At 43.8% G+C, this 25,800-nt stretch overlaps 2 protein-coding genes across 7 annotated transcripts in view; one reads left to right on the forward strand and one right to left on the reverse strand.

Annotated features, from left to right (window-relative positions):
• CNOT3 (CCR4-NOT transcription complex subunit 3) overlaps positions 1-9,121 on the forward strand; it is a 57,398-nt gene extending 48,277 nt beyond the window's left edge. For all 6 annotated transcript variants that reach the window (XM_083162674.1, XM_083162673.1, XM_083162670.1 and 3 more), the window contains 2 exons: positions 5,635-5,760; positions 8,297-9,121. In XM_083162674.1, coding sequence (XP_083018800.1) covers positions 5,635-5,760; positions 8,297-8,395 — 225 coding nt within the window. In that variant the 3' untranslated portion in view covers positions 8,396-9,121. The remainder of the gene's footprint in view (positions 1-5,634; positions 5,761-8,296) is intronic.
• Positions 9,122-17,267: 8,146 nt separating this feature from the next.
• Positions 17,268-24,931, reverse strand: LENG1 (leukocyte receptor cluster member 1). The gene is made up of 4 exons (XM_083162676.1): positions 24,601-24,931; positions 20,572-20,751; positions 20,218-20,483; positions 17,268-17,594 (listed from the first exon to the last, which is right to left on the reverse strand). The coding sequence occupies exons 1-4, from the start codon at positions 24,730-24,732 to the stop codon at positions 17,381-17,383; spliced, it is 792 nt and encodes a 263-aa protein (XP_083018802.1). The 5' UTR covers positions 24,733-24,931; the 3' UTR covers positions 17,268-17,380.
• Positions 24,932-25,800: the final 869 nt, after the last annotated feature.

The following is a 25,800-nucleotide window of genomic DNA, read 5'->3' on the forward strand; positions in this document are numbered from 1 at the left end:
GTAGAACTTCTACAGAGCACGGTGGTTGCATGATCTGCTGTGTATTGGAAGATCTGTTCTGTGATACGTTTGTGTAATATACAGGTGCTACATCTCACTCTGAAGCTGATTTTAGTTCTACCAGCTATTTATGCTGTATTTTATCAACACACCCTGTACATTACCTTGTAATTAGTTTTTTTTTGTTGGCTATGTATGGCGCTGCGGACACTTTGTGGCGCCTTATAAATAAACCACCTACTAGTGTCTTGGTCCAGAGTCTGCTATACCTGGTAGACGAAGGCTGGTCAGTCACTTCTGCACCAGTCTGGTCTATATGAGGTCCTTAGTTAAGTAGATCAGTTAGTTCTACTGGTGCGGGTCACCATGTACTATATATCTTCAGGGTCCTTGCCTAGGCTATATTATGAGCTGTTTTTACATTGTCTAACCGGTAACCGAGCTAATTCTCTTTTTGGCCAGCTCTTCTGGTCTTGAGTAATGTCTTTAATGTTGTCTTGTGTGAAACTGGTTGCTGTGGGCTTATCTGTGTTGGCGCTAATAACCACCTTTTATTCTGCACAGCTGTGATAAGGGGGGGGTTTGGTTAACAGGTAGCTTAGTTGGTGCAATAAGAGGATAGAGGTACACATCTGTAAAATACATTTCTTGTTAAACCTTGGTATGGGGAACATGGAAAATCATTCCCTATCCATCTCTGCTCTTCTCTAATGAATACACTGCTCTAGCCTGTGTATTTGCATCAAGAAAAAGATAAAGAACAGCGCCTCTATACTACAATGAAATACACACAGCCATTGGTTAAAAGTAATGTTCATATTAAATAAATCACACATAAATACAATTGTATTTGTGTGATTTATTTTAATCTGAACATTACTTTTAACCAATGGCTGTGTGTATTTCATTGTAGTGAAGAGGCGCTGTTCTTTATCTTTTTCTTGGTGTAATATTATTAGGGTCTGACTACCCCTAAATTGAACAGCAGCCTCTTTTAAAGGATCCGCTCCTATATAGGCGTCCTTGTCGATATACTGTGTATTTGCATGGCTGGTGTGATCATTTTAGATCAACTATATGGTGACCTAATGACGTCTTAGAGTGTTCTATTTGGCTCTTGGTGGTGTCCCAGGTAAATGGCACATCATACCAAGCATCTCTATCTTGCTGAGGGACTGAGATGTTCAGGATTACGGTTGGCTGATCCACAGGACTGAAGTGGTTACTGCATGGTCTCAGCCCCTATGTGCACACTCATTTCAGTAGAAAGTGTAAATAAAGCCACAATTTGACATGAACATTAGGGCGGAGTGAAAAAACTGAAATTGAGAAATTCAAAATCGGCTAGTGTGGGAAAGTTGTGACTTGACCTGAATAAAAAACGTGCAAAAGCTTTTTGATCTGAGTCAACATCTTCTGTTCTGGCAAGAGGCCTAAAGTTTCACTTTTTAGGTGAAAATGACGAAACCTATGAAGAAGCTCCAATCTAGTTATATTATGTCAGGATGTCTTAGAGTGGTTCATTAATATACTTTAGCATAGTAAAAAACAGTACGAGCTTGTCCTAGTGCAAAGTGACTGACTAGCGGGAGAAAAAATCCCTAATAATTGACCCATTTTCATGGTCACAATTGTGAATATTGTGTGTTTTCTCCTGAACGTGTTTATAATAGAAGAAGCACAAATACTCTAAATGGAATTTTAGTGACACTGTGTGAAATATAACACTGCATAATAGCCCTTAATCAGACCTGATCGCAGTACAAATGCTGCATTGCAGGTGGGGCAGATGTAACGTGCTGAGAGAGTTACATTTGGGTGGGGTGTGTTGAAACTGAAATCTAAATTGCAGCAGGTATTTACCCTGCACAGAAACAAAATAACTCAACACAAACCTAAAGGTGGCCATACATCTACAGATCGATTATCAGATCTGGCTGGTTGGAACAAATACTTGGTAATATCTGAATGACAGTTTTTGGCAGAATTCCAGCATTTCAAAGCAAAGTGCTCTCATCCATTACCAGTATTTTGTTCCAAACAGACAGATCGGACAATAAATCTGTAGATGTATGGCCACATTAACTCCCTCTGCACATGTTACATCTGCCCCACCTGCAGCTGCATTACAGCATATAATTATGCCAAAGATAAGCCAATATATTAACAGTTAAATACATTAAAGTGCATTATGCTGTAATAAGTATTGCTGATCAATCCTACCTAGCAGGGCCGTCTTTTTGTATGGGCTTAATGGGCACTTGCCCAGGGGCCCCAGGCGTTTAAGGGCTCTATGTTGATATCTGAGGATCCCCTTTTTCCAGGGATACCAAAATTTAAAAATCGGCCCTGGGGAACTGCAGATATCCAACTTCAAAGCAGCAGTCCACATCCGACCTGTTAATTACAATTTCCAGTCATATTTCTCAGGTTCTCTCTGACACTAGCGGCTTGTCTTTATCATGCCCAGAACCAGAGATATCAGCCTTCCAGCAGCCGGTTCCTGCTCCAGCTCCAAACGTCTGGTGTACAGTTTTATATTTTTGTCAATGGATTGCTCTGGCTCCTGATCTCTGATACCCAAGTTCCCAGCACCTCCTGAAAGTTGGGACTCTAGGTTTTTATACTAGGCTAAGAAATCTATTTCCAGATCATGGCGATATCTGCAGTCAAAGAAGCTGCCCTTCCACCGGAAAATGACGAATATTAAGCCAACTCCATTATCCAACCGTCCCCTGTGTATAAAACACCCCCTACCTCCCTGGAAGTCATTTACAATGGACCCTTCATTCAGCTCAGTGCCCCCTTCCACACGTTAGTGTTCTCCCTCCCACCACCTGTGCAGTAAAGGAGTAATTAGCAGAAGTTACTGATCCAGGTCCTACATGTTGAATGGAAGATAGAGCACCGCCTGCCACCCGTGGGACATCAAAGCTGCTGCTGATACCACCCCCCACCCCTAGGAGGGGAGAATGGGTAAGGGCCCCAGTGCATTGCTTTGCCCAGGTGCCCACACTGCTGTTAAGACGGCCCTGCTGCCTAGAAATGAACACAGTGATTGGCATATATGTACTGCTGGACACCACTCATAGAATGATTAACCTGTTATTTTTTTAATCAATGTTCTTGTTTTTTTTCCCCCTAAACATTAGATGTATTTGTTTATGTATTTATTTACAGTTTCTTATATAGCGCAGCAGATTCCGTTACAGTGTCTTATATAGCGCAGCGGATTCCGTTACAGCGTCTTATATAGCGCAGCAGATTCCGTTACAGTTTCTTATATAGCTCAGCAGATTCCGTTACAGCGTCTTATATAGCTCAGCAGATTCCGTTGCGCTTTACAATAGTAGACAGTGATAAAACAAACTGGGTAATGACAGACAGACTTGGGGGTTAGAGGGCCCTGCTGCAAGCTTACCATTTATTACATCATAATACACTTCAATGTATTTAACAGTTAATATATTGGCTTATCTTTGGCATAATTATATGCTGTAATGCAGCCCATTCATGTTCCCAGCATTGGGGATGCAACACTGTTTTTCTGTCAATAAACAGAAGTGATATGTAAAATAATACATTAGACCAGGGGTTCCCAATCTTTTATGAATCACGGCACCCTAGTCTATCAGAATTTTTTCGCGGCACCTCTAGGCCCAAAAACATTTAATTAGATTGGGTTTATATGCGATTCTAAGGGTCAGTTATGTGGTAAAGGGCAGGATTTGCTTCTGTTTGTACACATTTTATGATTGTCAGGCACCAGCACTGGTTTTGCCCATAAATAATTAACCATAAATAAATTGAATTGGTCCTGGACCACCAACCTGGGGCACCCCTGCAAGTGTCCCAAGGCACCCCAGGGAGCCACGGCACACAGTTTGGGAACCACTGCATTAGACAATTTACACTTGTAATACTTATTGTAACAGTTACTGTTTTTCAATAACAGACTGCAACAGTTATTTCTTATTTATATACAAAGGATTGTCTATCTTTGTATATGCACTGCAAAGAGAGCAGCATAAATCCAATTTCATGTATTTCAGTGACACTGTGTGAAATATAACTCTGCATAATGGCCCTTAATCAGACCTGATCGCAGTACAAATTTGTTCTCAAAATGGGCAAAAAAATGCTGGACTCCAGGTGGGGCAGATGTAACATGTGCAGAGAGATTTAAGGTGGCCATACAGCTACAGATTTATTGTCCGATCTGTCTGGTTGGAACAAAATCCTGGTAAAAGATGAGAGCAAATGACAGTTGACCATTTGCTTTGAAATGCTGAAAAACTGTCATTCAGATATTACCAGCTGTTTGTTCCAACCGGCCCAATCTGACAATCGATCTGTAGATGTATGGCCACCTTTAGATTTGTGTGAGTTATTTTGTTTCTGTGCAAGGTAAATACTGGCTGCATTATTTTTACACTGTAATTTAGATTTTAGTTTCAACACACCCCACCCAAATTTAACTCTCTCTGCACATGTTACATCTGCCCCACCTGCAATGCAGCATTTGTTTTGCCCATTTTGAGAACAAATTTGTACTGCGATCAGGTCTGATTAAGGGCCATTATGCAGTGTTATATTTCACACAGTGTCACCGAAATTCCATTTAGAGTATTTGTGCTTCTATTATAAACACGTTCAGGAGAAAACACACAATATTCACAATTGTGACCATGAAAATGGGTCAATTATTAGGGATTTTTTCTCCCACCAGTCAGTCACTTTGCACTAGGACAAGCTCGTACTCTCTCTTACTATGCTAAAGTATATTAATGAACCTCTCTAAGACATCCTGACATAATTATAACTAGATCGGAGCATCTTCATAGTTTTCGTCATTTTCACCAAAAAAGTGAAACTTCAGGCCTCTTGCCAGAACAGAAGATGTTGACTCAGATCAAAAAGATTTTGCACGTTTCTTATTCAGGTCAAGTCACAACTTTTCCACACTAGCCGATTTTGAATTTCGCAATTTCAGTTTTTTCACTCCGCCCTAATGAACATGTTGCCTTTGCTCTATATTAGGAAGGTGATTTAATCTGAAATAACTGACCAGCAGTCTCTCACTGTGGAGCAGGACAGCGTTCTAGGAGCATAGTGCTTCTATAGCTAAGCAGGCAGCATTGGCCGATGGCTTGGTAAATCTGCCTGCACTGTGTGGATTGGTGGGTTTATACCCATGTGTGAGGCCTTCTTGTGACACACTGCTAACCATGTATGAAGAGCTGCCTGCAGTGGAGGAGGGGACTAGTACTTTACTGTTTCGGGGTCACTGAAGTGTTTTACCTGCACATAATATGTGATTATTCCAGATTTAAGTAATTCTAAAGTATCTGCAAGAGAAGACTGCTCTCTGTTAGGTAATTGCTGGTTGTTTGTGTAAAGATGGCTACTACCATACACTAGTATAATAGACATCTGTACTATGCATGCCAAGGCACATTCTGCTGCTCTGGAGGCTCCATGAATAACCAATAAAAGCAGCTTATTTTATTGGGCATAACCACTCTTGCTATCCCTCTAGCAGTATGTTTTAAATAAATGCTTCTACTTTGTGACATGTACAATCCCTGTAGCTATTGAGCTAAAACTGCATTCGGTCTTTCTTCTGTCATATAGGGCACTAAAGCACAGTATTTAGCAGCTAAAGCCCTGAAGAAACAGTCCTGGAGGTTTCACACCAAATACATGATGTGGTTTCAGAGACATGAAGAGCCCAAGACGATAACTGATGAATTTGAGCAGGTTTGTGTCTTTCAGCTCTGCGATTAAGTGGTTTCCATAGACAAGGAAAACCCTTGTCTGGATCTCCTCTCCTCCCCCTTTCTTCTCTAGCACGGTCCGCTAAGCAATGTCCTACCCCCTTTTACACCACCTGTAATATCCCTGGAGCGTGCAAACACCCTGGATTGCAGGCAGTGTAAATGCGGTACTTGTATATTATCACAGCGCCCGGCTACACTACGTTTTTAACGTAGGCTAAGCTGTGTTGTCAGCGTAGCCGGCGCCGTGATAATACAGGCGACAACACTGGGAGCAGGGTGGTGTGGTTTATACTTACCCTTCTATGGGCGATGATACCCGATCACTCCCGGTGGCAGTGTTCAGTCCTCCTCTGGCACTCACGGTGGATGCTGTACGTAATTCAGCGTAGTGCCACTGTCGACGCATCACATGGTTTCCCTGCTCCCCCAGCAGCACTACGCTAATTGCGTACAGCATCCGTGGCGAGTGCTGGAGCAGGGGGACTGAATGCGACTGCCGGAGAGTCAGCGGGGCCAGAGGAGGGTAAGTATAGACCACCCATTTCACCCCCCCACTATCCACGTCATACCCCCACTATCCACGTCGGCGTGGAGTTGATTTTATAATGTGTGGCTTGCCACCGAGCCTGAAACGTGGCGAGCGGACGCGGATACGCATCCCCTCGCGGGACTCCCCACGCTTCGGGCTCAGTGGCTCGCCACACATAAAATTAACTCCACGCCGATGTGGATAGTGTGGATATTAAGCATTGTGTATTTTTAGGGCTCCAGAGCCGCGTAAGTATTTTAAGTAGCCAGCATACTGCTGTATTGGTATTCTGAATACACCACTACGTAATTGGCGCCCTGATAATACAGAAGTACCGTAAATGCTCATAGTTGAAATGACCCAGGTTGAGCCGGTATTTTAACCTGGAAGCAGAGATGAACACGGGATAAACCTGGTTTATGGTAACCCGGGTCGATGCGACCCGTTCACTGCAATGAAATAGCACTGGGTGATGCTCCGGACCCGCCTCCGCTGAGGTCACCATGCTGGGTGGGAACGGCAGTGTAAAAAGGGGTCGCACCTGGCTTGAAGACATTCCCAAAATCCCAGACGCAGCCCTGCTTTTTGGTGTAAAAGTGGTATTACGATTATAAAATACTATTATTTTAGAGATTTGGTCACCAGGTTCAAAAATAACCTAGTACTTTTGGGCAACAGTGTTCTTTTGTGACCCTATTCTGCCACATTGAGTACTATGAATACGACCGCCCAGCTATAACATGCACATGTATTGTGTTTTGGGACAGGTTCTCAGTTGCTCTTTTATTCTCTTCTATAAGCCAGTGGTCCAGTTAGCACTGGAAGCCACACCTTTCTCATTGCCCTGCCAATGTGTGGTGAACTTGCAGTGTCCTTTTTCTCTGTAGCCTGCACTAATGCCATTGCCTAGCTTTTCAAATAGATTTTAGTTTGTACAGGCATGTCCAAACTGTGGCTCTCCAGCTGTTGAGAAACTACAAATCCCAGCATGCCTTGCTATACTTTTAGCATTCCCTAATCACAAAACTGTGACCTGGGATGTGTAGTTTTACAACAGCTGCAGGGCCACAATTTGGAAATGCAGGATCGTTAGTTTACTTTGAGCCTTCATTAAAAATATACTGAGATCCCAGAAACTCTACCTAAGATATGCTATATTTAGTGCCTTAGCGTTGTATAGAGAATTATTTGCAGGTATGCATTATATTTATGCTGTTTACTATTTGGTTGTAATGTCTACTAGTAGACAATGCAGTTCTTGCTCCATTGCAAAAATTTCTATCGCAAACATACCAGAAACCCGAGCACCCATGTAGAAAAAAATAAATAAAAAATTGGGCCCTGTTTAGAATGAAACCCATTACCCCAGTGCTGTATAATTGCAGCTCTAACCACTGTGCTGGTTTCATCGCTAAAGCTGTAAATGACCAAGAATTACAGTATGTGCATAAGATAATGCAGTTCACCATTACAGTAAGTGTGTGAGACTACATATTCTTACTACCACTAGAGGGGTACACTTGGTCCACCCTGGTCACAAAAGTATATTAAAATGTATTCCGTTATGGTGCTACATTTTTCTAAATCTGGCAATGAACAGTAAAAGGACACTTAACTGTGCTCTTCCAGTATTTAAATGCGGGCGTTGTCACCCATGCATTTGTACGATTTGTTGGGAGAGTGGTCGAATGGTCAAAAAATTCGACCAAAAGTGGTCGAAAACCTGGTGGATCTGCAGTCCATTCACTGTTCCACATGGTTTTCCACCGTGCTGTGTTTTGTGACCAGTCATAAAAATCGGCATGGGCATTGAATGGGTGAAGCCCATAACAGCTGAAAATTGCAAACTGGCAATAATTGAATATCCCACATAATATAAGAGACTCCATCCAAATTGTACCAGCTACATTACTTTTGTATTCATGATTCGTGTATAACTGCATTTGTGTATTTTTATATATATATATATTTATTTTTTAACCTGCAGGGGACGTACATTTACTTTGACTATGAGAAATGGGGCCAGAGGAAGAAAGAAGGATTCACATTTGAATACCGTTATCTGGAGGATCGTGATTTACAATGACCTCTCAACACAGTCAGCCTTCCAGTGTCACATGGGCAACCGCAAGCGGGGGGGAAAAGAAGGGAGGGGCAGAAGTCTCTTCAGTCTCATTCCCAAGAAGAGTTGGGAGGAGGGGAAATTCGGACAAACACTTTAATGCATGCAGTTACAAAATTCTATTAAAAATGGATTAAGATTGTGCGTAATGGTGGAGAGCAGATGAGAATCTGATACACACCTGACATCTCACAAAGACCCTCTTCATTTTTCAGAAGGCTACAAGGGGTGAAAAAATGTCGACAGTCAATTTTTAATGTATTGGGTTAAAATTTAAATGAACAAAGTGCATAAAAGTCTTTGCAAGAGGAAGGAAAAGTTGTTCTTCCCCCTCCTGGATATTTCTGCAGGCGGGAAGTTTTCGTCTCTCTTCCTAGAGGGATTTCTACTGGCTGCCATTTTGTTTTTCCTCTTTAAAAAAACCTTTTTGTTTTCTATCATTTTGTCCTTTTTGGCAGATACTGGATCTTTAATTATTTTTTTTTTGATAACAAGTGCATCAAGGTTTAAAGTGTTTTTATTTTTATTATTCATTTTTTTTTTTCCCCCTGCCACTTACCCTCTCCCTCTCCTATCCTCGATACACGTATCTGTACCGATGGAATTAATGGTATGGAAAGCTGGTTTAAAATATTTTTCGTAACCTATTTTCATTTTGGAAAATATTTATGAATAAATAGTTTTATATGATGTCTTCTCATGCAAGAATATTATGTGACTCATATTCTTTTTAGCAGACTAGATTTACAGGTTAAGAGGAAAACGTGGTATGTACTCAAACAACTAACTCCATTATGTGTCCTTTTCTGAACTGCACAGTGCTGATTGGCTGTGACTTTTGCCCTGCTTATGATTGCTTATTGTGATCTTTCAGGGTTTGTGTAAAAGTGGATTAGTGGTGACCTGAATACAATGGTTTTTGTCATATTCGAAGTAGGTGGAGCTAAAATAACAGCAGTTCCTACTGTGCTGGCTTTCTGAGTGGTGGTGGTGAAAGTTGATCTGGAATCTATTTTAAATAATTAAACACACCAAGCACCATACACCAATAACATTGTTCTACGAACTGGGATTCAAGTATAGTCTATAAAATTTGCAAATTATATACACAGCTTAGAGGAGGAGGGGGGGGGGGGGGGGGGGGGTTGTGTGTGTGTGTGTGTGTGTGTCACTTAACATGGTCTTACATGTTGATTGGTGGCTGACCAATGCCAGTGTCAGTTATGCTGCTGAGAAGTAGGAAGGGGATGATTTTCTGCTGCCACACATTCATGTTCTGTATGATAAACCCTGGATCAGCCATTAACCCCTGCCCCTGTAAATGTTCTGCAGCTAGCAAGGTGTTCTAGGATCATATAAAACAATCAGCTCACAGCCAGAGTACTCCTTAAATGGACAAGAAGCATTGAAATGTCTAGTATCCTCTTTGTGTTGCATGAAAACTTTATGCCTCTATAGAAACTGCTTGGAGAATGATATACTCTAATACCTTCACTGACCAATCAGGAGACCACTCTGCCGCTCTTCTGGAATCTCTGCTCCTAAATATTATGCTCCAGTGTAGGCTGTTTTGGCTGGCTGTCACAGCCTATGCAAGAAGTTCTTGTGGCTAACAGCAGGAAAGCATTGACTGCAATGAGCAATATGACTTAGCTGACATCGCCACTTGCAATATATAAAGCAATAGTTTTTCATATATTTTTTTTGCGAATAGATTTGAGTTTTGCATAAATTTGCACAAAATAAAGACTTTTTGTACAATAGACAGAGAGACATGCATCAAAAACAAACAAACATTTATCTAAATTTACATTATGTAAGTTGTTTGTATTAATGTAGTTCAAATTACTCAGCACAAAAGTCCATAGGTAAACCAAAACACATAATAAGTATCGAACAAGGAGAGGCTTCAGAGCCAGTGAGAAAAAAGAAGGGGAATGATGTCGGAGAAAAAGGGATGAAGGAATTGGTTGGGGTATTGGATGTGGTCTCTTTGGTATCAAATCTCTGAGAATAGATGAAATTAAAGGATGCTAGTAGTGGTCAAGTTACATTATAGTTTTATAATGTTCCGACTCTTTAAAAGTCAGCCAGGGCAGCCAAGTTGAATTAAATGATAGGCGTTTAGAGTCTAATGAGGAAATAAGGTCCTCCATAGCCATGTAGTGATCTAAACGACGACACCATTCTTGCATGGTTGGGGGAGAGTTGGACTTCCAGTGGACTGGGATTACTGCTTTCCATGCACTAAGTAGGTGTAGTAAATTATTGATTTGTGTTCAGGAATATGGGTAAGATTGAGAAGCCAAAAGGTGGGTGTGGAGGGAAGATCTTCCTGCAGAATAATGTTGGCGGCGTGGATTACAGAGTCCCAAAAGGGTTTAATATTCTGACAATCCCACCGGATGTGGAGTAGAGTGCCTGGCTCAGATACACATCGCCAACAAAGACTTCAGACTCCCGGGTAGATTTTTGCTAGTAAGCTGGGGCACCGGTACCACCTTGTGAGCACTTTATAATGGGTCTCTGTTGTCAACACATTCAGAGAGGAGGAAGGGGTATTCCTAAAAACTTTTGACCATTCCTCTTCCCCAAGCATGGACCGCAAATCCCTCTCCCAGTCCAACACAAACTTAGGTTTAGTTGGAAATGCTTTGTCGATAATTAGTTTAGAAGTGGTAGAGAGAGAGTGGCGGGGGTATGTTTCTGCTGTGCACAGTTTTTCGAATGGTGTAATGGCCCAAAGTGGACCTGTTGCCGAGCAGGTGGATGCAATAAAGTGTTTGAGTTGGAAGTATTTCCAAATCTCTTTGTTCGGCAGATCACAACTCCCCTGAATGTCTGGAAAGCTACGTATGCCCGAGGAATCCATCAGGTGAGACACCCGATGGACACCCCTCTCACGCCAACTGCGGAACGAGGGCTCTTGGCAACCTGGGGGGAACTCCGGGTTATTGAATAGGGGCGTTAGTGGAGAAGGGGAGGGCGAAATAAGTGATTTATGGCGTATACGTCTCCAGCAAGCTAACATGGGGCCAGTGTGTGGATGAGAGGAGTGAATAGGTTTATTGTGCCATGGGAGATCAGAAGAAATAAATGGGGAGGAGTTCAGTTCTATGTCAACCCATTGTTTTCTGTGGGCTGTTACACCATTCCATTAACCTAGTCAGGAGAATTGCGTTGTAGTATGTGGGGAAGTTGAAGTCCCCCTGCCTGCTTCCTCTTGAACAGAATCTCGTGCTTAAATCTGGGTCTGCGCCCAGCCCAAATGTAGTCGCGGATCTTACATTGAAGGGTCACAAACCAGGACTGTGGGACATTGATTGGGTAAGTTTGGAGGATATAGAGTATTCTAGGTAGTATATTCATTTTAATTACTCCTATCCGTCCAAACCACAAAATCTTCTTTGGCCCCCAGGAGGAAATGTCTAGTTGCAGTTTGGAAAGCAGAGGGGGGAAGTGATGGTTGTAGATTTGAGACCCTCTTTGTTAAATTTACTCCTAAGTATTTGAGGTGGGTGGGGTGCCATGAAAGGGGAGAGGAAGACTTTCAGTTCAACCGTGTCTAGGTCATATTCAAAAGGGTGACCTGGGGTTTTTCACTGCCGACAGGCAGTATTTCGTGCCCTACAATCAACTAAGGCGTGGTAGGAGAATAAAATAGTGCCCGACGCATACAGAGTGGATGCGGTGCACTTTAAACCATGTCGACTGTTGACATTCAGGTAAAAAAACAGTGAAAAATCCCGTCGGCCTAGACATTGTCGAACTAATGACCTGTCAACCTATAACCATGTCGACCTTTTCCCATGTTGACCTAATGACTGTCGACCATCATCAGTAGACCAAATGATCCCAAACCATTAAACAAACATCTGGAGGTATTTACCAAAGCTTGGAGCAATTAAGTAACAGCCAATCAGCTGCTGTTTAGTTTTCAAACACAGCTTGTAACATGTAAGGCAGAAACTGGTTTGATTGGTACTTTGACAATTGATAAATATACCCGTTACACAAGTGTGGCTGTAGCCATAAGTTGTGTACACATGCGGGGGCGATATATTGCTGAGTGTCTCCTTTTCATCAGCGACCAGAGAGGGGAACCTCTGCCGGGGGAGCTGCAGAGGGAATCAGCTGGTCATAAGGGGGCTAAAAAGGGGAGTGCGTACCCAGCTATTTATGGCCTGTGCACACTCCAATCGCTGGCAATATGGTCGCTCAGCGACCATATTGTCAGCAATAAATGCCCGTGTATGCACCTATATAGAATACTCAACTTCTTCAGCCTCTTAAGGCCCCCATAATACTGCGATTCTGGCCCAACTTCATCCGATTCTGACAAATCGGGCTGAGAAAATGGGTGAAAATGGCCAAGGGCCAGATGTACTAAGCTTGAAAAAGTGATAAACTGGAGAATGATAAATTACCAGCCAATCATCTCTGCCATGTCACAGGCTGGGTTTGAAAAAGTGACAGGTAGGAGCTGATTGGCAGGTGAATTACCACACTCCATTTTATCATTTTTCAAGCTTAGTACATCTGGCCCCAAATCTCATGTGTATGACATCCGATCCAATGTGCGGTCCTGTGTAGGTCGGACCTGCTGCCCGTCCGACCTATGTCTCCTGGCGACAAGGGAATTGGGATTGAATGCAGTATGTCACATGCAGGAGAACATGCGATCCTGCCGCCTGGGAAGGTCCTGGTGGCTCCAGGGGGATCGAATGGCCGACTTCTCGCAGTAGTGTCTGGCCACCCTACGTCTGCCACTGCTTCATTCATTTCAGTAGCCTTTAGCTGTTGACACTCGACTACCTCCTTAATTTACAGAGAAAGAGAAGGATATAATCGAAGTACATGTGACTTAGTATTTAGGTAGAGTTTTTACAGAAAAATATTTATCTTTACAGTTTTGTTAGTGTGAAAGATTTCTTGGATTAAGCTGGAAACACACTCAGGCGATCACATCACTTTCCAGCTGGATTGAACAGCATTTATAGCCCATCTGTGTTAAGCCCCGTACACACGGGGGAGATATATTGCTCAGTTTCTCCTTTTCATCAGCGACCAGAGATGGTCGCTGATGAAAGGAAACCTCTGTCGGCGGTGCCGCAGAGGTAATCAGCTGGATTATAACAGGGCTGAAAACGGGAGCGCGCACCCGTCGATTTATCGCTGGGGCACACTCCCATAACTGGCAATATGGTTGCCAGCGACCATATTTCCAGCGAATTCAGCCCCTATCGCCCCCGTGTGTACACAGCTTTAGCCAGTATACTTCTGTTAAGTACTTCCCACACACTTAAAGGAATGGTAAAAAAAGATTACCATGGTGTGCTTATAATAGACTGGCTGGCATTTTAGTGCTACTTTTGGTACTTGTGTATTTGCAGGGCGCCCAACTTACATACGTAGGCACCGCAGGAAAATCGCATTGCATGCAATTTTGCGGTGCTATGCGATTTTTCATTGAGAAGTGTAAGGGGGCTAGTCCTCCTGGCACTCAAATCATTAGGTGTTTACCCAACTTTAGTCTGGTGGAATAAATATCTGGTAATGTATAGATATAACAAAGGAGAATTGCCTGTTTGCTCCCACACACTGAAAAATGGGCAAGGGTTCTTCAGACAAATTGTTTTTTCCTTTTGCTTTAACATTTTATCAATATTGTTGCAAATTATCTACAACTACCATTTAAAGCCTCTTGCTGTCAATCTGTCAAATAAAGACATTGTGGCAACATCAGAACAATCATTACCATCTGTGGGTGAAACTGGAGTACGGCAGCAACAAGTATGAAGGCAATGTTACCAAAACTATCCAATCAATTATTTGTATCTGTTTTTCCAGTGTTTGGGAGTAAATAATCAATTGTCCTTCGCTTCCATAAATTACCAGATATTTGTTCCCACCAGGCAGATTGGACAGAAAAATATTTAGGTGTGCACCCAGCTTTTAAGCCCTTTACACACAAGGTGAATGGAGCATCTGTGCTGAGCGAGGTGCTGAAGCGCTGATCGCTCAGCACACGTGATGCTCCTGTGATGTGTGCTGAGCAATGTTTTCCTATGGGGTATCTTCGGATAGACCGTGCATGCACTGGCGATCTGAGAGGGCAATGGCGATGTGCGGGTCCATCGCTGTAGGGTGCACATACTGAGCAATCTATAAAGATCGCTTAGAAAACAGCACAAAATCACTAAGTATGTATGGTGCTTTCCCATCCTAGTTTTATATCCAGGTTTGGGAACTGGTAATTAGTAGCTATTATTTTGATTTAATTAAGTCAACTGTGCTTAAAGCCGCGTACACACGGCTGCGATAGGGCTAAATTCGCTGGGAATATGGTCGCTGGCGACCATATTGCCAGTGATGGGAGTGTGCCCCGGCGATAAATTGCCGGGTGCGCACTCCCGTTTTCAGCCCCATTATAATCGCTGGTCGCAGGGGCTTGCTGATTACCTCTGCGGCTCCCCCCGGCAAGGGTTCCCTTTCATCAGCGACCATCTCTGGTCGCTGATGAAAAGGAGACACTGGGCAATATATTGCTGAGCAATATATCTCCCCCGTGTGTACGCACCTTTAGGCAATCCTTAAAACCTGGACAGTTAGTTTGCCTTGAGGCTGTGGTTTGGAAATTCTGCTTGAACCTGTTGGGATTTGTAATTTTTGAAATGGTGAAGCTGTTACTAGATAGGATTATGTGAGACTGAGGTCAGGTTTATTATGTCCCACTTTTGCATGCCTAAATGTTGGAGGCTATGAATCAACCTTTTTATCTTTGTGTTCGGTTATAGTAATACTGCAGGAGCTAGCAAGGACATTTTTAAATAGAAGTTAGTACACGTACAAGATTATGCTCTTTCTGAAATGTATATAAGAAACTTACACAGCACTGCAATATATATCAAGGCAGCAACATGTAATACTTAGGCCAGAGAGGTTCCCAAATGCAGTCTTCAAGGCATCCAAATGTAAACGTTTATCCATGCATGGCCACAGGTGACTTAATTAGGACCTCAGTCAATATTATTTAACCATCTGTGCCGAGCTGTGGATATGGTTAACACATTGACTGCTATAGTGCCTTGAGAAGTAAATTTGGGAAAATCTGACTGAAGCTGGGTACTCCCCTAAAGATTTATCTGTTCAATATATCTGGTGAGAACAAAAATCTGGTAATGTATGGGATTATATGACAATGGAACATCTGCTCCCAAACACTGGAAGACAGACAATGATTATTCAGACAAATTAGTTATAGCCATTTGATTTAACAATGTATTTGAAAAAGGTTTTATCCATTTTTCCAGCATTTGCCCCCATACAGATGGAGCGTGTCTCATTCAGCTGGCGATAGAACTGCCAGCCCCGCAATCCACCAGAAGGTGGTGCGTGTCCCATTCCCGCGGCCTCCCTGTATACCCCCCAACCCTGCCTGTCTCCCTTAAGCGGAGACGGGCAGTGATTCCACCGTTGAGTGCATGGGACGCACGTGCGAGGCGCTCTGGCGTCCCCGCCGGATGGAGTGCCTCTGCCAGTGTATGACAGTGCAGGGAATCTGGCAATTCCCAGCACTGAATGGGAGGTTCTCCATCTGTACATGGACAGATTTTTGTTCCCACCAGACAAATCTGTAGGTGTGTGCCCAGCTTTAGACACTTATTACTGGAGTGTATTATATGTAGGCGTGGACCTGTCTTGTCATATTGGAAATTTAAGGTAGCAAGGTGTGGGTTCCTTATCAGTTGATACAACATATATCTAATGGCCATGGGAGACCTCAAATGTGAAAAAGTAATCTTTGTAAGGAATAATTTGTATACAACATTGACCTTTTACAAAGCTCATAAACCCACACCATTGCGACCAGTGCATGATGTATGTGCTAGTAGTGTATCTGGAATCATTCGTGGCATACTAAGCCACAATGGCCATGCTGAACTCTAAGCCCACCCCTACACTCTCATTGGTTAGTTTCACAGGAGTCTGGGGGCAGGTTTAAGAAATATAAACACCTCCCAATCCACATTCCACTAGGTAGTCAGCGTAAAAGCCGCTGCGCTTTCCAAAGAACGTCCTATCTACTCTGGTGTAATCTAAACTGACATCACTAAACTCTCTCTAATTCCGAATTGTTACAGAGCTGTAGGTGACCGAAACACCAAGAATCGTGGTTGTTAAGTTTAAGCTGTGTACACATGCTTAGATTTGTACCTGTTTTTGCTTATAGAAGCAAAATCGAATCCACATCGAATGGTTTTTAGAACACTTTCGATCTGCATTCGATTCGATGCGCTCTCCCGTTTTCTCAAAATCGAATAGAAAAATCTACTGTGCAGCCAAGGAAATCTCGAATTCGATCGAGTAAATCGAATTAGTACATTGTGCCTACATTGTGAAATCTAATCGAATGCAAAAGTACAGATCTAATGCCAGATCTTATAGAAAATCGAATCTAACATCAAATCTAAAGCAAATCTAAGCATGTGTACAGGGCTTAACTTTTAGAAATAACTGAGCCATGAGGTTGGATTGTTAATGATTTATTCTGACGTATGCAGGTATAACACGATCTGCTCCTGGCCAGAGATGCAAACAGGGACGTTTTGTTTTTTCCTTTAGGCTGAGTACATTTATGGAATATAGACGTTACAAATTTGAATAATAACTTCACAACTCAGTGAGGACAGAGCGGCAGAATCTCACTATTCTGGGTTGTAAGAGCTACAGCATCCACTAAATTGCAAACAGTGGAGTGTTATACCAGCCATTGTAGACCTCAGCACATCGCAGGCACTAACTGATACATACTGCACTATTGTTCATAAATACAAATGGTATTAAAATACATTTATTTTGCTGGTTTTGTACATATAGATTTAAGTCTTTTCTGATGATAGAAACATGGATACTGACATGTCACATACATGTAAAAGCACCAGTGATCTAATTAGTCCCAAACTGCCACTGCTCTTCCCGCACTTTGGGCTTCCGTGCCAACTGTGGGTTGAACTGAGAATTGTATCGCCGCTTCCGGTCATCCATCTCCTGTTCTGGAAGTTCCTTCTTACCTGTCAGCAAAGCTTTGGCCCGTGCCTTCTCAACAGCTTCCCTCTTCAAGCGTTCTTGTCTTAGCTGTTCAATAGATGGTGTGGACGTCCTACACAGAATGCAAACAGTAAGGTAGGTGTTTCTCCTAACTGGGCATGCCATATAGAGGGTTATTCTGGTTCACTCGCAAAGGCAAATTCCTTCTCAAATGGACAAAACCATGTGCACTGCAGGTGGGGCAGATGTAACTTGTGCAGAGAGAATTAGATTTGGGTGGGGTTTACTTCAAATTGAAATCTATATTGCAGTGAAAAATAAAGCAGCCAGTATTTTCCCTGCACAGAAACAAAATAACTCACCCAAATCTAACTCTCTGCACATGTTATATCTGCCCCACATGGAGTGCAGTCCATTAGAAAAGGAATTTGCTTCTGCGAGTGAACCAGAATGAGGCCCAATGTCCCTTTAATCCAAGACACCTATGATTTACACCGGTTAAGTGGCTGTGGCAGTGATTTATTCAGCCACAGAGAGAACATGTGTAAATCATAGGTGTCTTGGATTAAAGGCAAGTCTGTCTATAACAGATTGTGAACATGAAGTTGTCAAGGACAGAACCTATTCATGTTTTGGGTGTAAAAGTTATCTGTAACACATGTTTGTCAAAAATGCTCTAGTACATACAGTATGTTAAACATTTACCAAAATGCGTCTGTGGTTCGCTACTGGACCCCCTGTTGTTACACGAGCACCTGTGGATAACCCGGCACTCATGGACTTAGTCACACCAAACCTCAGCTCTGATTCAAACACCTGCCAGCGATCCACCGCTTACACTACATCCCGAGTACTGCCGGGCGGCAGTGGCTCACACTCCTCTACATCTCCGCTGCAAGAAGAGGTAACAATTGTAGACTCCTGCAATGGAGACTGGGCTATAGACTGTGTTTATAGATGACCACACATCGACCATAGATCCTATATGGGGAATATTACATTGTGTCAAACTATCTGATGTGGAAGCTTCCTATGGTATACTTACTGACATTTAATATTTTTCCTCCCGGTTTCTCGGGAGGATTCTTTCCACCTTCTAATAGTTTTGTTGTTATGAAATAATTAGTACATTAAGGATCCTTATGGTTATTCCAATTCATTGTCCTTAATAAAGAGTTGGCATTTTATGATATGTCAGTATTGTCATATTATATTATCATATTAGCACAGAGGGTTTAAAAACCATTGTATTTGCTTGATACCTGTAGAAGGTTATTTTATTGTTATCACAGACACAGTAGATACTCTGCAGTTCTGTGTTATTTATTTAATATCACAAATTATTGTGTATTATAGGAGTTGTTTTATAGTGCCTAAAATTGGTGGAGGCTTACAAGCATTTCTTGTTCTGTTTCTATGCTGTGGGGCTGAAAAAACAAAACTACCTGCAAACCGTAACAGACCACAGCGCTCTGGTCTGGTAAACATTTTATCTTTTCAGGGTAGTGCAGCTTAAAAGCAGAATTGGGCACAACCAGAACACATTGGGCATGGAAGTACTGTGCTCAAGTGAAGTGTAGACAGAATAAAAAATGCATACACGGTATATTGAGCCAACCATTGTACACAGCTACACCTCATCTGTTATTAGCAACCATCATCCAATGCAGATTGATATGGGATGGGGGGGGGGGTGCGGTGCAGTCAAAGGCCGGGGCCCAGGAGTTGTTGGAGCCTGCAACAGGGCACGCAGGTTGCTCGTGCAGCTAGGGGATCCTGCTGAAAGTACATTCCACTGCATTAGCCGCAATGCCTCTACATACACTAAAAACTGCTATTTAGTTGGCAGAAATAAGAGGTTAAGACTGCAGCTTTTCAATGAATTATGTAATAGTGACGTAACTTATGTTCTGTGTGGAGCAGCTATTTTGTTGGCCAACCCAATATTCCCAACACTGGTGAACTCAGGATGTTCCCGACATCCGGAAATAACAATGATGTCAATGATTCCTAGTAAATATCACATTTCTAATGTTTCATCATAGCCACTACATTATGGTGGTTATTCTGGTTCACTAGCAAATCCACAATCACTCTCTAATGGACAAAACCATGTGCTCTGCAGGTGGGGCTGATGTAACCTGTGCAGAGAGAATTAGATTTGGGTGGGGTTTGTACCTCAAACTGATATCTATATTGCAGTGTAAAAATAAAACAGTCAGTATTTACCCAGCACAGAAACAATAAAAACACCAAAATCTAACTCTCTGCACATGTTACATCAGCCCCACCTGCAGTGCACATGGTTTTGTCCATTAGAGTGATTGTACCTTTGCGAGTGAACCAGAATAACATACAAATGCAAATTAGGATGACTAGATCTTTATACTTCTCGAAAGCACTACAATAGGTTAGCAGTGTGTCCTCTGCACACTACACCCATGATGTCATGCTCAGGAGGCAGGGCTGCCAACCCTAGTAAGTAGAAGACTGCCTGGAGGGTTCACAGCTGCAGAGCACTTGCCTAGCTCTGCGGTAGCACTACTATCTGCAGGGACCGTACAATCCACAAGCAGGGCCCTGCCCGACAGCCTAGTTGTGACCCTGGTCCTCAGTAAGAATTTATTATATATATATATATATATATATATATATATATATATATATATATATATATATATATATATATATATATATATATATGCACTTTACAAACAGTTTTCTGATGCACGTACCTCCGTTCCTCATTCCTTTTCGCTTTTGTTTTTTTAGGCTCTTTTCTTTCAGAGTATTTCCTTTTTATTCCAGTTTTCTTCTGCAGGTATTTCTCCACTTCATTCATAGGATCCAGCTTCCCTTTCAGCTTCTCATCCTTTACAGCATCATCACTTTCCTTCCTGGAACGGGTCGGGGCCTCCTGGTACCAAGGCCGGCTGGTCTGGGCTTCTGATGCACTTTGTCCCAAGTATGTGAGAATTCCTAAAGCTTTTTCCTGGCGTTCCTGCATACATTGAATGAATACAGTTAGCTAGATAAATATTTTTTGCATACAGTGAACAGGGAAATAACAGGTAGTATAGAAATAATACCTTCTCTTTTCGTTTCTCTTCTTCGTACTCTTTGTTTCCTTGGTTGGTCCCTTTGCCTTCCTCCACATCTTGGAAGAAGTTAACATGGCCGGAATCTTGGCTTACTTTGACCACCGCTGTCGAGCTGGATGTGTCTGGTAATGACAGGCGAGCCTTTTTACGCAGGAAATCAGTGCGTGCCTAAATTGTGATTAAAAAACAAAGCAGTTTAGTTACAGCTCTCCCTTTAAAAAGGAAAATAAAACTTTAAGAACATATTTAAAAATTAGATCATTTTCCCACAGATTTTGGGGTAAATGTATTATCCTACATTATGCGGGAGAAATGATATCCAAGCATGTTGTGTGCACTGACACCACTTCTCCTCCACGTATGACTGTGGCGGTGCAAACAAGGTGATGGGTGATATGCACCCCTGTTGTTATCTGTGCAGCTATCTCAAAGATAGTACATCAATGCTGTGGTCAATGTATGAATGGTCAGTAGGGTTGACTATCCCAACACCTGACACTTAATTTCAACAGCTGCAGGTATCGTGGCCTCATTAACAGACATTCTTACCTGGCTGCTGCAGCTACCGGCTCCAGGGTCCCTGTATTAGCCGCGAGCCTCTCTGTTTGGGGGAATCCTCGCCGTCCTCTGACATCGAGGATTCCCCCGAAATGTAGAGTAGGGTGAGCAGCAGGGGTTAAACAGAGAGGGTCGCTTGTTTTCGGCGTTCTCCGCCATTCAACCCCCTTGCTGGCCACATTGAATACAGCCCTAAGATGTAATAAATACTTAGATACTTAGTAACTTAAAGTTACTCATAAGAACATTCTCGTTTATGCACTGGAGACGGAACATCCCGTTTTAATCTGCAGTGTGTGTTAGCGAAGGTGTGTATTTTATTTATGTGCATGTGCAGCCGCTGTGTGCGAGCGGCCACAGCGCTCACACACAGAGGTCCAGGCGTGGGATTCGCCCATGGGAACGCTCAGCATTTCATAGAAATTCCCCGATCATGCGGGTGCGGGGGGCAGGCAGCTGACGTCAGCTACCCACCTGCTTCCCGCACAGGGCACTCAGAGATCTAAGACACTACAGAGGTGTCTCAGATCCGCAAGCACTTGTGAATGAGAAATCATTCGATGGTGGCTAACCATTGAATGATTTGAACACCGCACCCAAGGCTGTAAATGAATGATTGTGCAAATCATCCATTCGCAGCTGTGCGGGGGATCGCAGGGTGCGAGAGGGCTGGTGGCTGTGCGGACGGCGTCTGTGGGACTTCCAAGGCTGCGAGTCAACCAGAATTATAGTCATCAGCATGTATGGGGTCTTTATGGATTTGCCAGGTAACTTCAATTCCCTGCACTCTGGAATTAAAGAAATATGACGTGTTGTAGTTGTGAGTCCAGTGTAGCAGTTTGTACACCAAAATGTCAGCTTAGGTTACGCACACCTTCCCAAGCCATGTAACACCTAGATAAGCAATTAAACGGTTTGTCAATTCTTAACAGAATGCAGTATTTAGCAAAGTCCCAAGAGGTGTTCTGCTTCAAGCTTTACTGAAATCTAGCAGGAAAGCATTTTCTCAATCTCACCCCAAACCCAAAACTGCATTTGGTAAAGGCTTCGATGAAGAGGAGAAGGAGACATAACCAACAAATCTAGCCCACAGGTTCTCATACTCAGTGCGCAGGACCCCACACAGTGCATGTTTTGCAGGTCGCCTCACAGAATCACAAGTGAAATAATTAGCTCCACTTGTGAATCTTTTAATGTGCCAATGAATAATTAATGCACATGTGCACCTACCAGCTGGGTGACCTGAAAAACACGAACTGTGTGGAGTCCTGAAGACTGAGTTTCAGAACCCCTGTTCTAGCCTGATTAGGGAAATATATCTCCGAGGGTTTCCTACCTGACCCTCTTCTTCAGGGAGAAAATGCTCTGTTCCTGAACTTCCCTGGTAATTTATGATTGTCATCACCTGTGGTGTGGTGTTCTTATACATTACCTAGCTCCCCACAGGTGCTGGCAATCATACATTACCAGGGAAGTCCAGGAACAGAGCATTTTCTCCCTGAAGGAGAGGGTCAGGTAGGCAACCCTGATATCTCCATAAGAAAGTAGGGAAAAAGCATTTAACTCTGGACTAATGGTTGGTATAATACACATTTATTTCACTGGGGGCAATAATACCATAAATTAAATAGGAAAAATGAAAACATAAGCTGTTGTTCAAGGCATCCAGTTGATAGGTCAACAGTCAAGTAATTTACACCAGTGGTACATACCTCCCAACTTTGTGTGAGCCGGGCCCGGGACACTGCCGATGCCGTCGAAATTTTGGGGCCTATTTTTGGGGGCGTGGCCTGTATGCGAAGCTCTCACACGAGGCCACGCCCCAATTTTGCTGCTATGGGGGCATGACCCAGAGGCTCTGTGAGCCTCTAGCCATGCCCCCAGCCCCCTGGCTACGGGAATAGACGCTGGGCGCATGCGCACAGCGTTTATTCCCCGCTGCTTAGCAGCCGACAGGGGGCACTCCCAACAGCCCCCCTACGCCGCGGGACACTGCCGCCCGCGGGTGGGACAGCAGGACAGACCCTAATAATCGGGACTGTCCCGCTAAAATAGGGACTGTTGGGAGGTATGGTGGTAGCCAACTACAGTCCTCGAGATCTACCAACAGCTCACATTTACCAGACAACCTAGCTGCTGCACTCATTACTAGCTGAAACATTTTCAAAGATCCTCAGGTGAAGCTAATTACTTCACTTGTTATTCTGTGAGGAGATCTGGAAAACATTACTGTTGCTAGCTCTCGAGGACTGGAGTTGTCTACCCCAAGTCTACACCATATAGCTGACATGGCCAAATGTGGTCAACACATCGACAAGTCGACAGGAGGGTTTTTTTTTTTTACTTTTGCATACTTGAAAACAGTGTGTTGCTAAATCATGCTGTGCGAAGCAGTACAAATAATGGTACTCTTTACTTAGAAGGGCGCCCATCTCGGGCATCTCGGGGATTGAATGCACTAAAAAATCGGGTGCGATCAACCGACGAGATGCCCGAGATTTCCCATAGGGAACAATGTTAAATGTCTCAATTGACCCGATTTTCCTGTTCAATGCCTCAATTGACCCAATTTTTCCATAGGAAACAATGTTAAATGGGCCACAGAGGCCAAATAGGCACCCTGAAGTGAATAATGGCCACCCGAATTGTTAACGCCACCCCACGATCAACGTCAACCCGAAGCGTGGCGAGCGCAGCGAGCCCGCGAGGGGCGGCGGTACGCGTCCTACGACCTTTTCATACCCCCACTATCCACGTCGGCGTGGAGTTGAGAATAGAAAGTGTGGCGAGCGCAGCGAGCCACCGAGCCCGAAGCGTGGCGAGCGCAGCGAGCCCCGCGAGGGGACGCGGATACCTTCACATGTATCCGCGTCCCCTCGCGGGCTTCACAGCTGTCCGCGTACCCTCGCGGGGCTCGCTGCGCTCGCCACGCTTCGGGCTCGGTGGCTCGCTGCGCTCGCCACACTTTCTATTCTCAACTCCACGCCGACGTGGATAGTGGGGGTATGAAAAGGTCGTAGGACGCTTACCGCCGCCCCTCGCGGGCTCGCTGCGCTCGCCACGCATCGGGTTGACGTTGATCGTGGGGTGGCGTTAACAATTCGGGTGGCCATTATACACTTCAGGGTGCCTATTTGGCCTCTGTGGCCCATTTAACATTGTTTCCTATGGAAAAATCGGGTCAATTGAGGCATTGAACAGGAAAATTGGGTCAATTGAGACATTTAACATTGTTCCCTATGGGAAATCTCGGGCATCTCGTCGATTGATCTCACCCGATTTTTTAGTGCATTCAATCCCCGAGATGCCCGAGATTTTTTACTAACGATGCCCACGATCAAAATCGTGGGCGCCCTTCTAAGTAAAGAGTACCCAAATAATTGCAATGTGCCTCTCCCTTTCTTCCAGGGTGAGCGTGTGACTGTCACTGTCCCTTTAAAGCGCACGCGCAATCCTCACCTCCTGCTCGGCGAGCTCCGCCCTTTTCCTTCGAACGCGTTCCTCCTCCGCGGCCTGAGCTTCGTCCTTCCGCACCCGTGCGACGTTGTCCTTGTTGCGTACGTGCCAGCTCTTCTTGGGCAGAATATTCATCGTTAGCGCGCGGGGTCAGCTGTGCGTCAGTCCGCGCGGTAGAGGGACGGTCTCTGGCCACAGCGATACTACAGCGCGGTATAAATAGTTTCTATATTGTATAGACCAAGCGAGTACGTTGTTGGTCTCCGGGTCTGGAGGAGTCAGGACTGTTCTTGTTTACATATCCATGGCTTCCACACCGGCTATTGGCTGCTGGTTAGGACGTCATAATATTGCGCCGGGCTTTCGAGATTCGTGATTGGTGCAGATATGTACGTAAGTTTACGTGAGGTGAAGCAAACACGTGACATTCCCGGAGTGACCATTTTGGAAGATGGAAAGTTAATGCTATAATAACTGGTTATAATAGCCGTGAGGTGCGGCCGGGATACGAGTGCTTTGCCTGTTTACTCTTGCAGCAGTGAGTATCGCACACTATAAGTGATTGGGCAGCTGCTGGGACAGGCACTGGCAGCTACGCGTACGAGAATTATACTGATTTGACAACCCACACTTCATAATTATTACTAGTCATTACAGTTATATACAATCCTCCCAATTGTGGTGTAAAAGAAGCCAAAAACAAAATGTGTTTCTCATATCACATGCATTCTGCGGGCGATGGGCCAATCAGGGAAGAGGATTGGACTAAATAAAAAAGGTTTTAATGACAGACCAATCAGAGACGTGAATGAGACTGGGCAGGACCAGGACTCGGCACCTGTAACAGCAAAATATAGCTTCACTGTAAAGGAGGGACATCGGCTCACCATCAAATGATGGTTGGGCTTCTGCCATTGCATCAAAAAATATGATAAGAAAAAAGATTTATTTTATTTGCACGTTTGCAAAGAAAAACATTTTGTGCAAAAACTCTGTGCATTGTCACCTTTGGATGGAATTAGGAGGCGGGACCTAGTATAGCCATCTCAACACCATCTAGTGCAGGAGGGGGGAACCTCAGGCCCCGGGGCCGTATGCGGCCCCCGTAGCCGGTCTCAGTGGCCCTCTCGCCCGGCGGCTCTGCCGGGAGTCAAGTACAGGGGAATTCTCGTAAGAGGTCGGTAGTTCTCGTGAGATTCCTCT

Source organism: Crinia signifera, chromosome 19 (genome assembly GCF_055691185.1).
Source record: "Crinia signifera chromosome 19, ASM5569118v1, whole genome shotgun sequence".
Classification (NCBI taxonomy): Eukaryota; Metazoa; Chordata; class Amphibia; order Anura; family Myobatrachidae; genus Crinia; species Crinia signifera.

Coding starts and splice junctions, on each gene's coding strand:
- LENG1 (XM_083162676.1), bottom strand. CDS start 24,732: ATGAATATTCTGCCCAAGAAGAGCTGGCACGTACGCAACAAGGACAAC. Junction 20,484..20,571: donor AAGAGAAACGAAAAGAGAAG/GTATTATTTCTA, acceptor CAATGTATGCAG/GAACGCCAGGAAAAAGCTTT. Junction 17,595..20,217: donor AAAAGGAATGAGGAACGGAG/GTACGTGCATCA, acceptor CATTCTGTGTAG/GACGTCCACACCATCTATTG.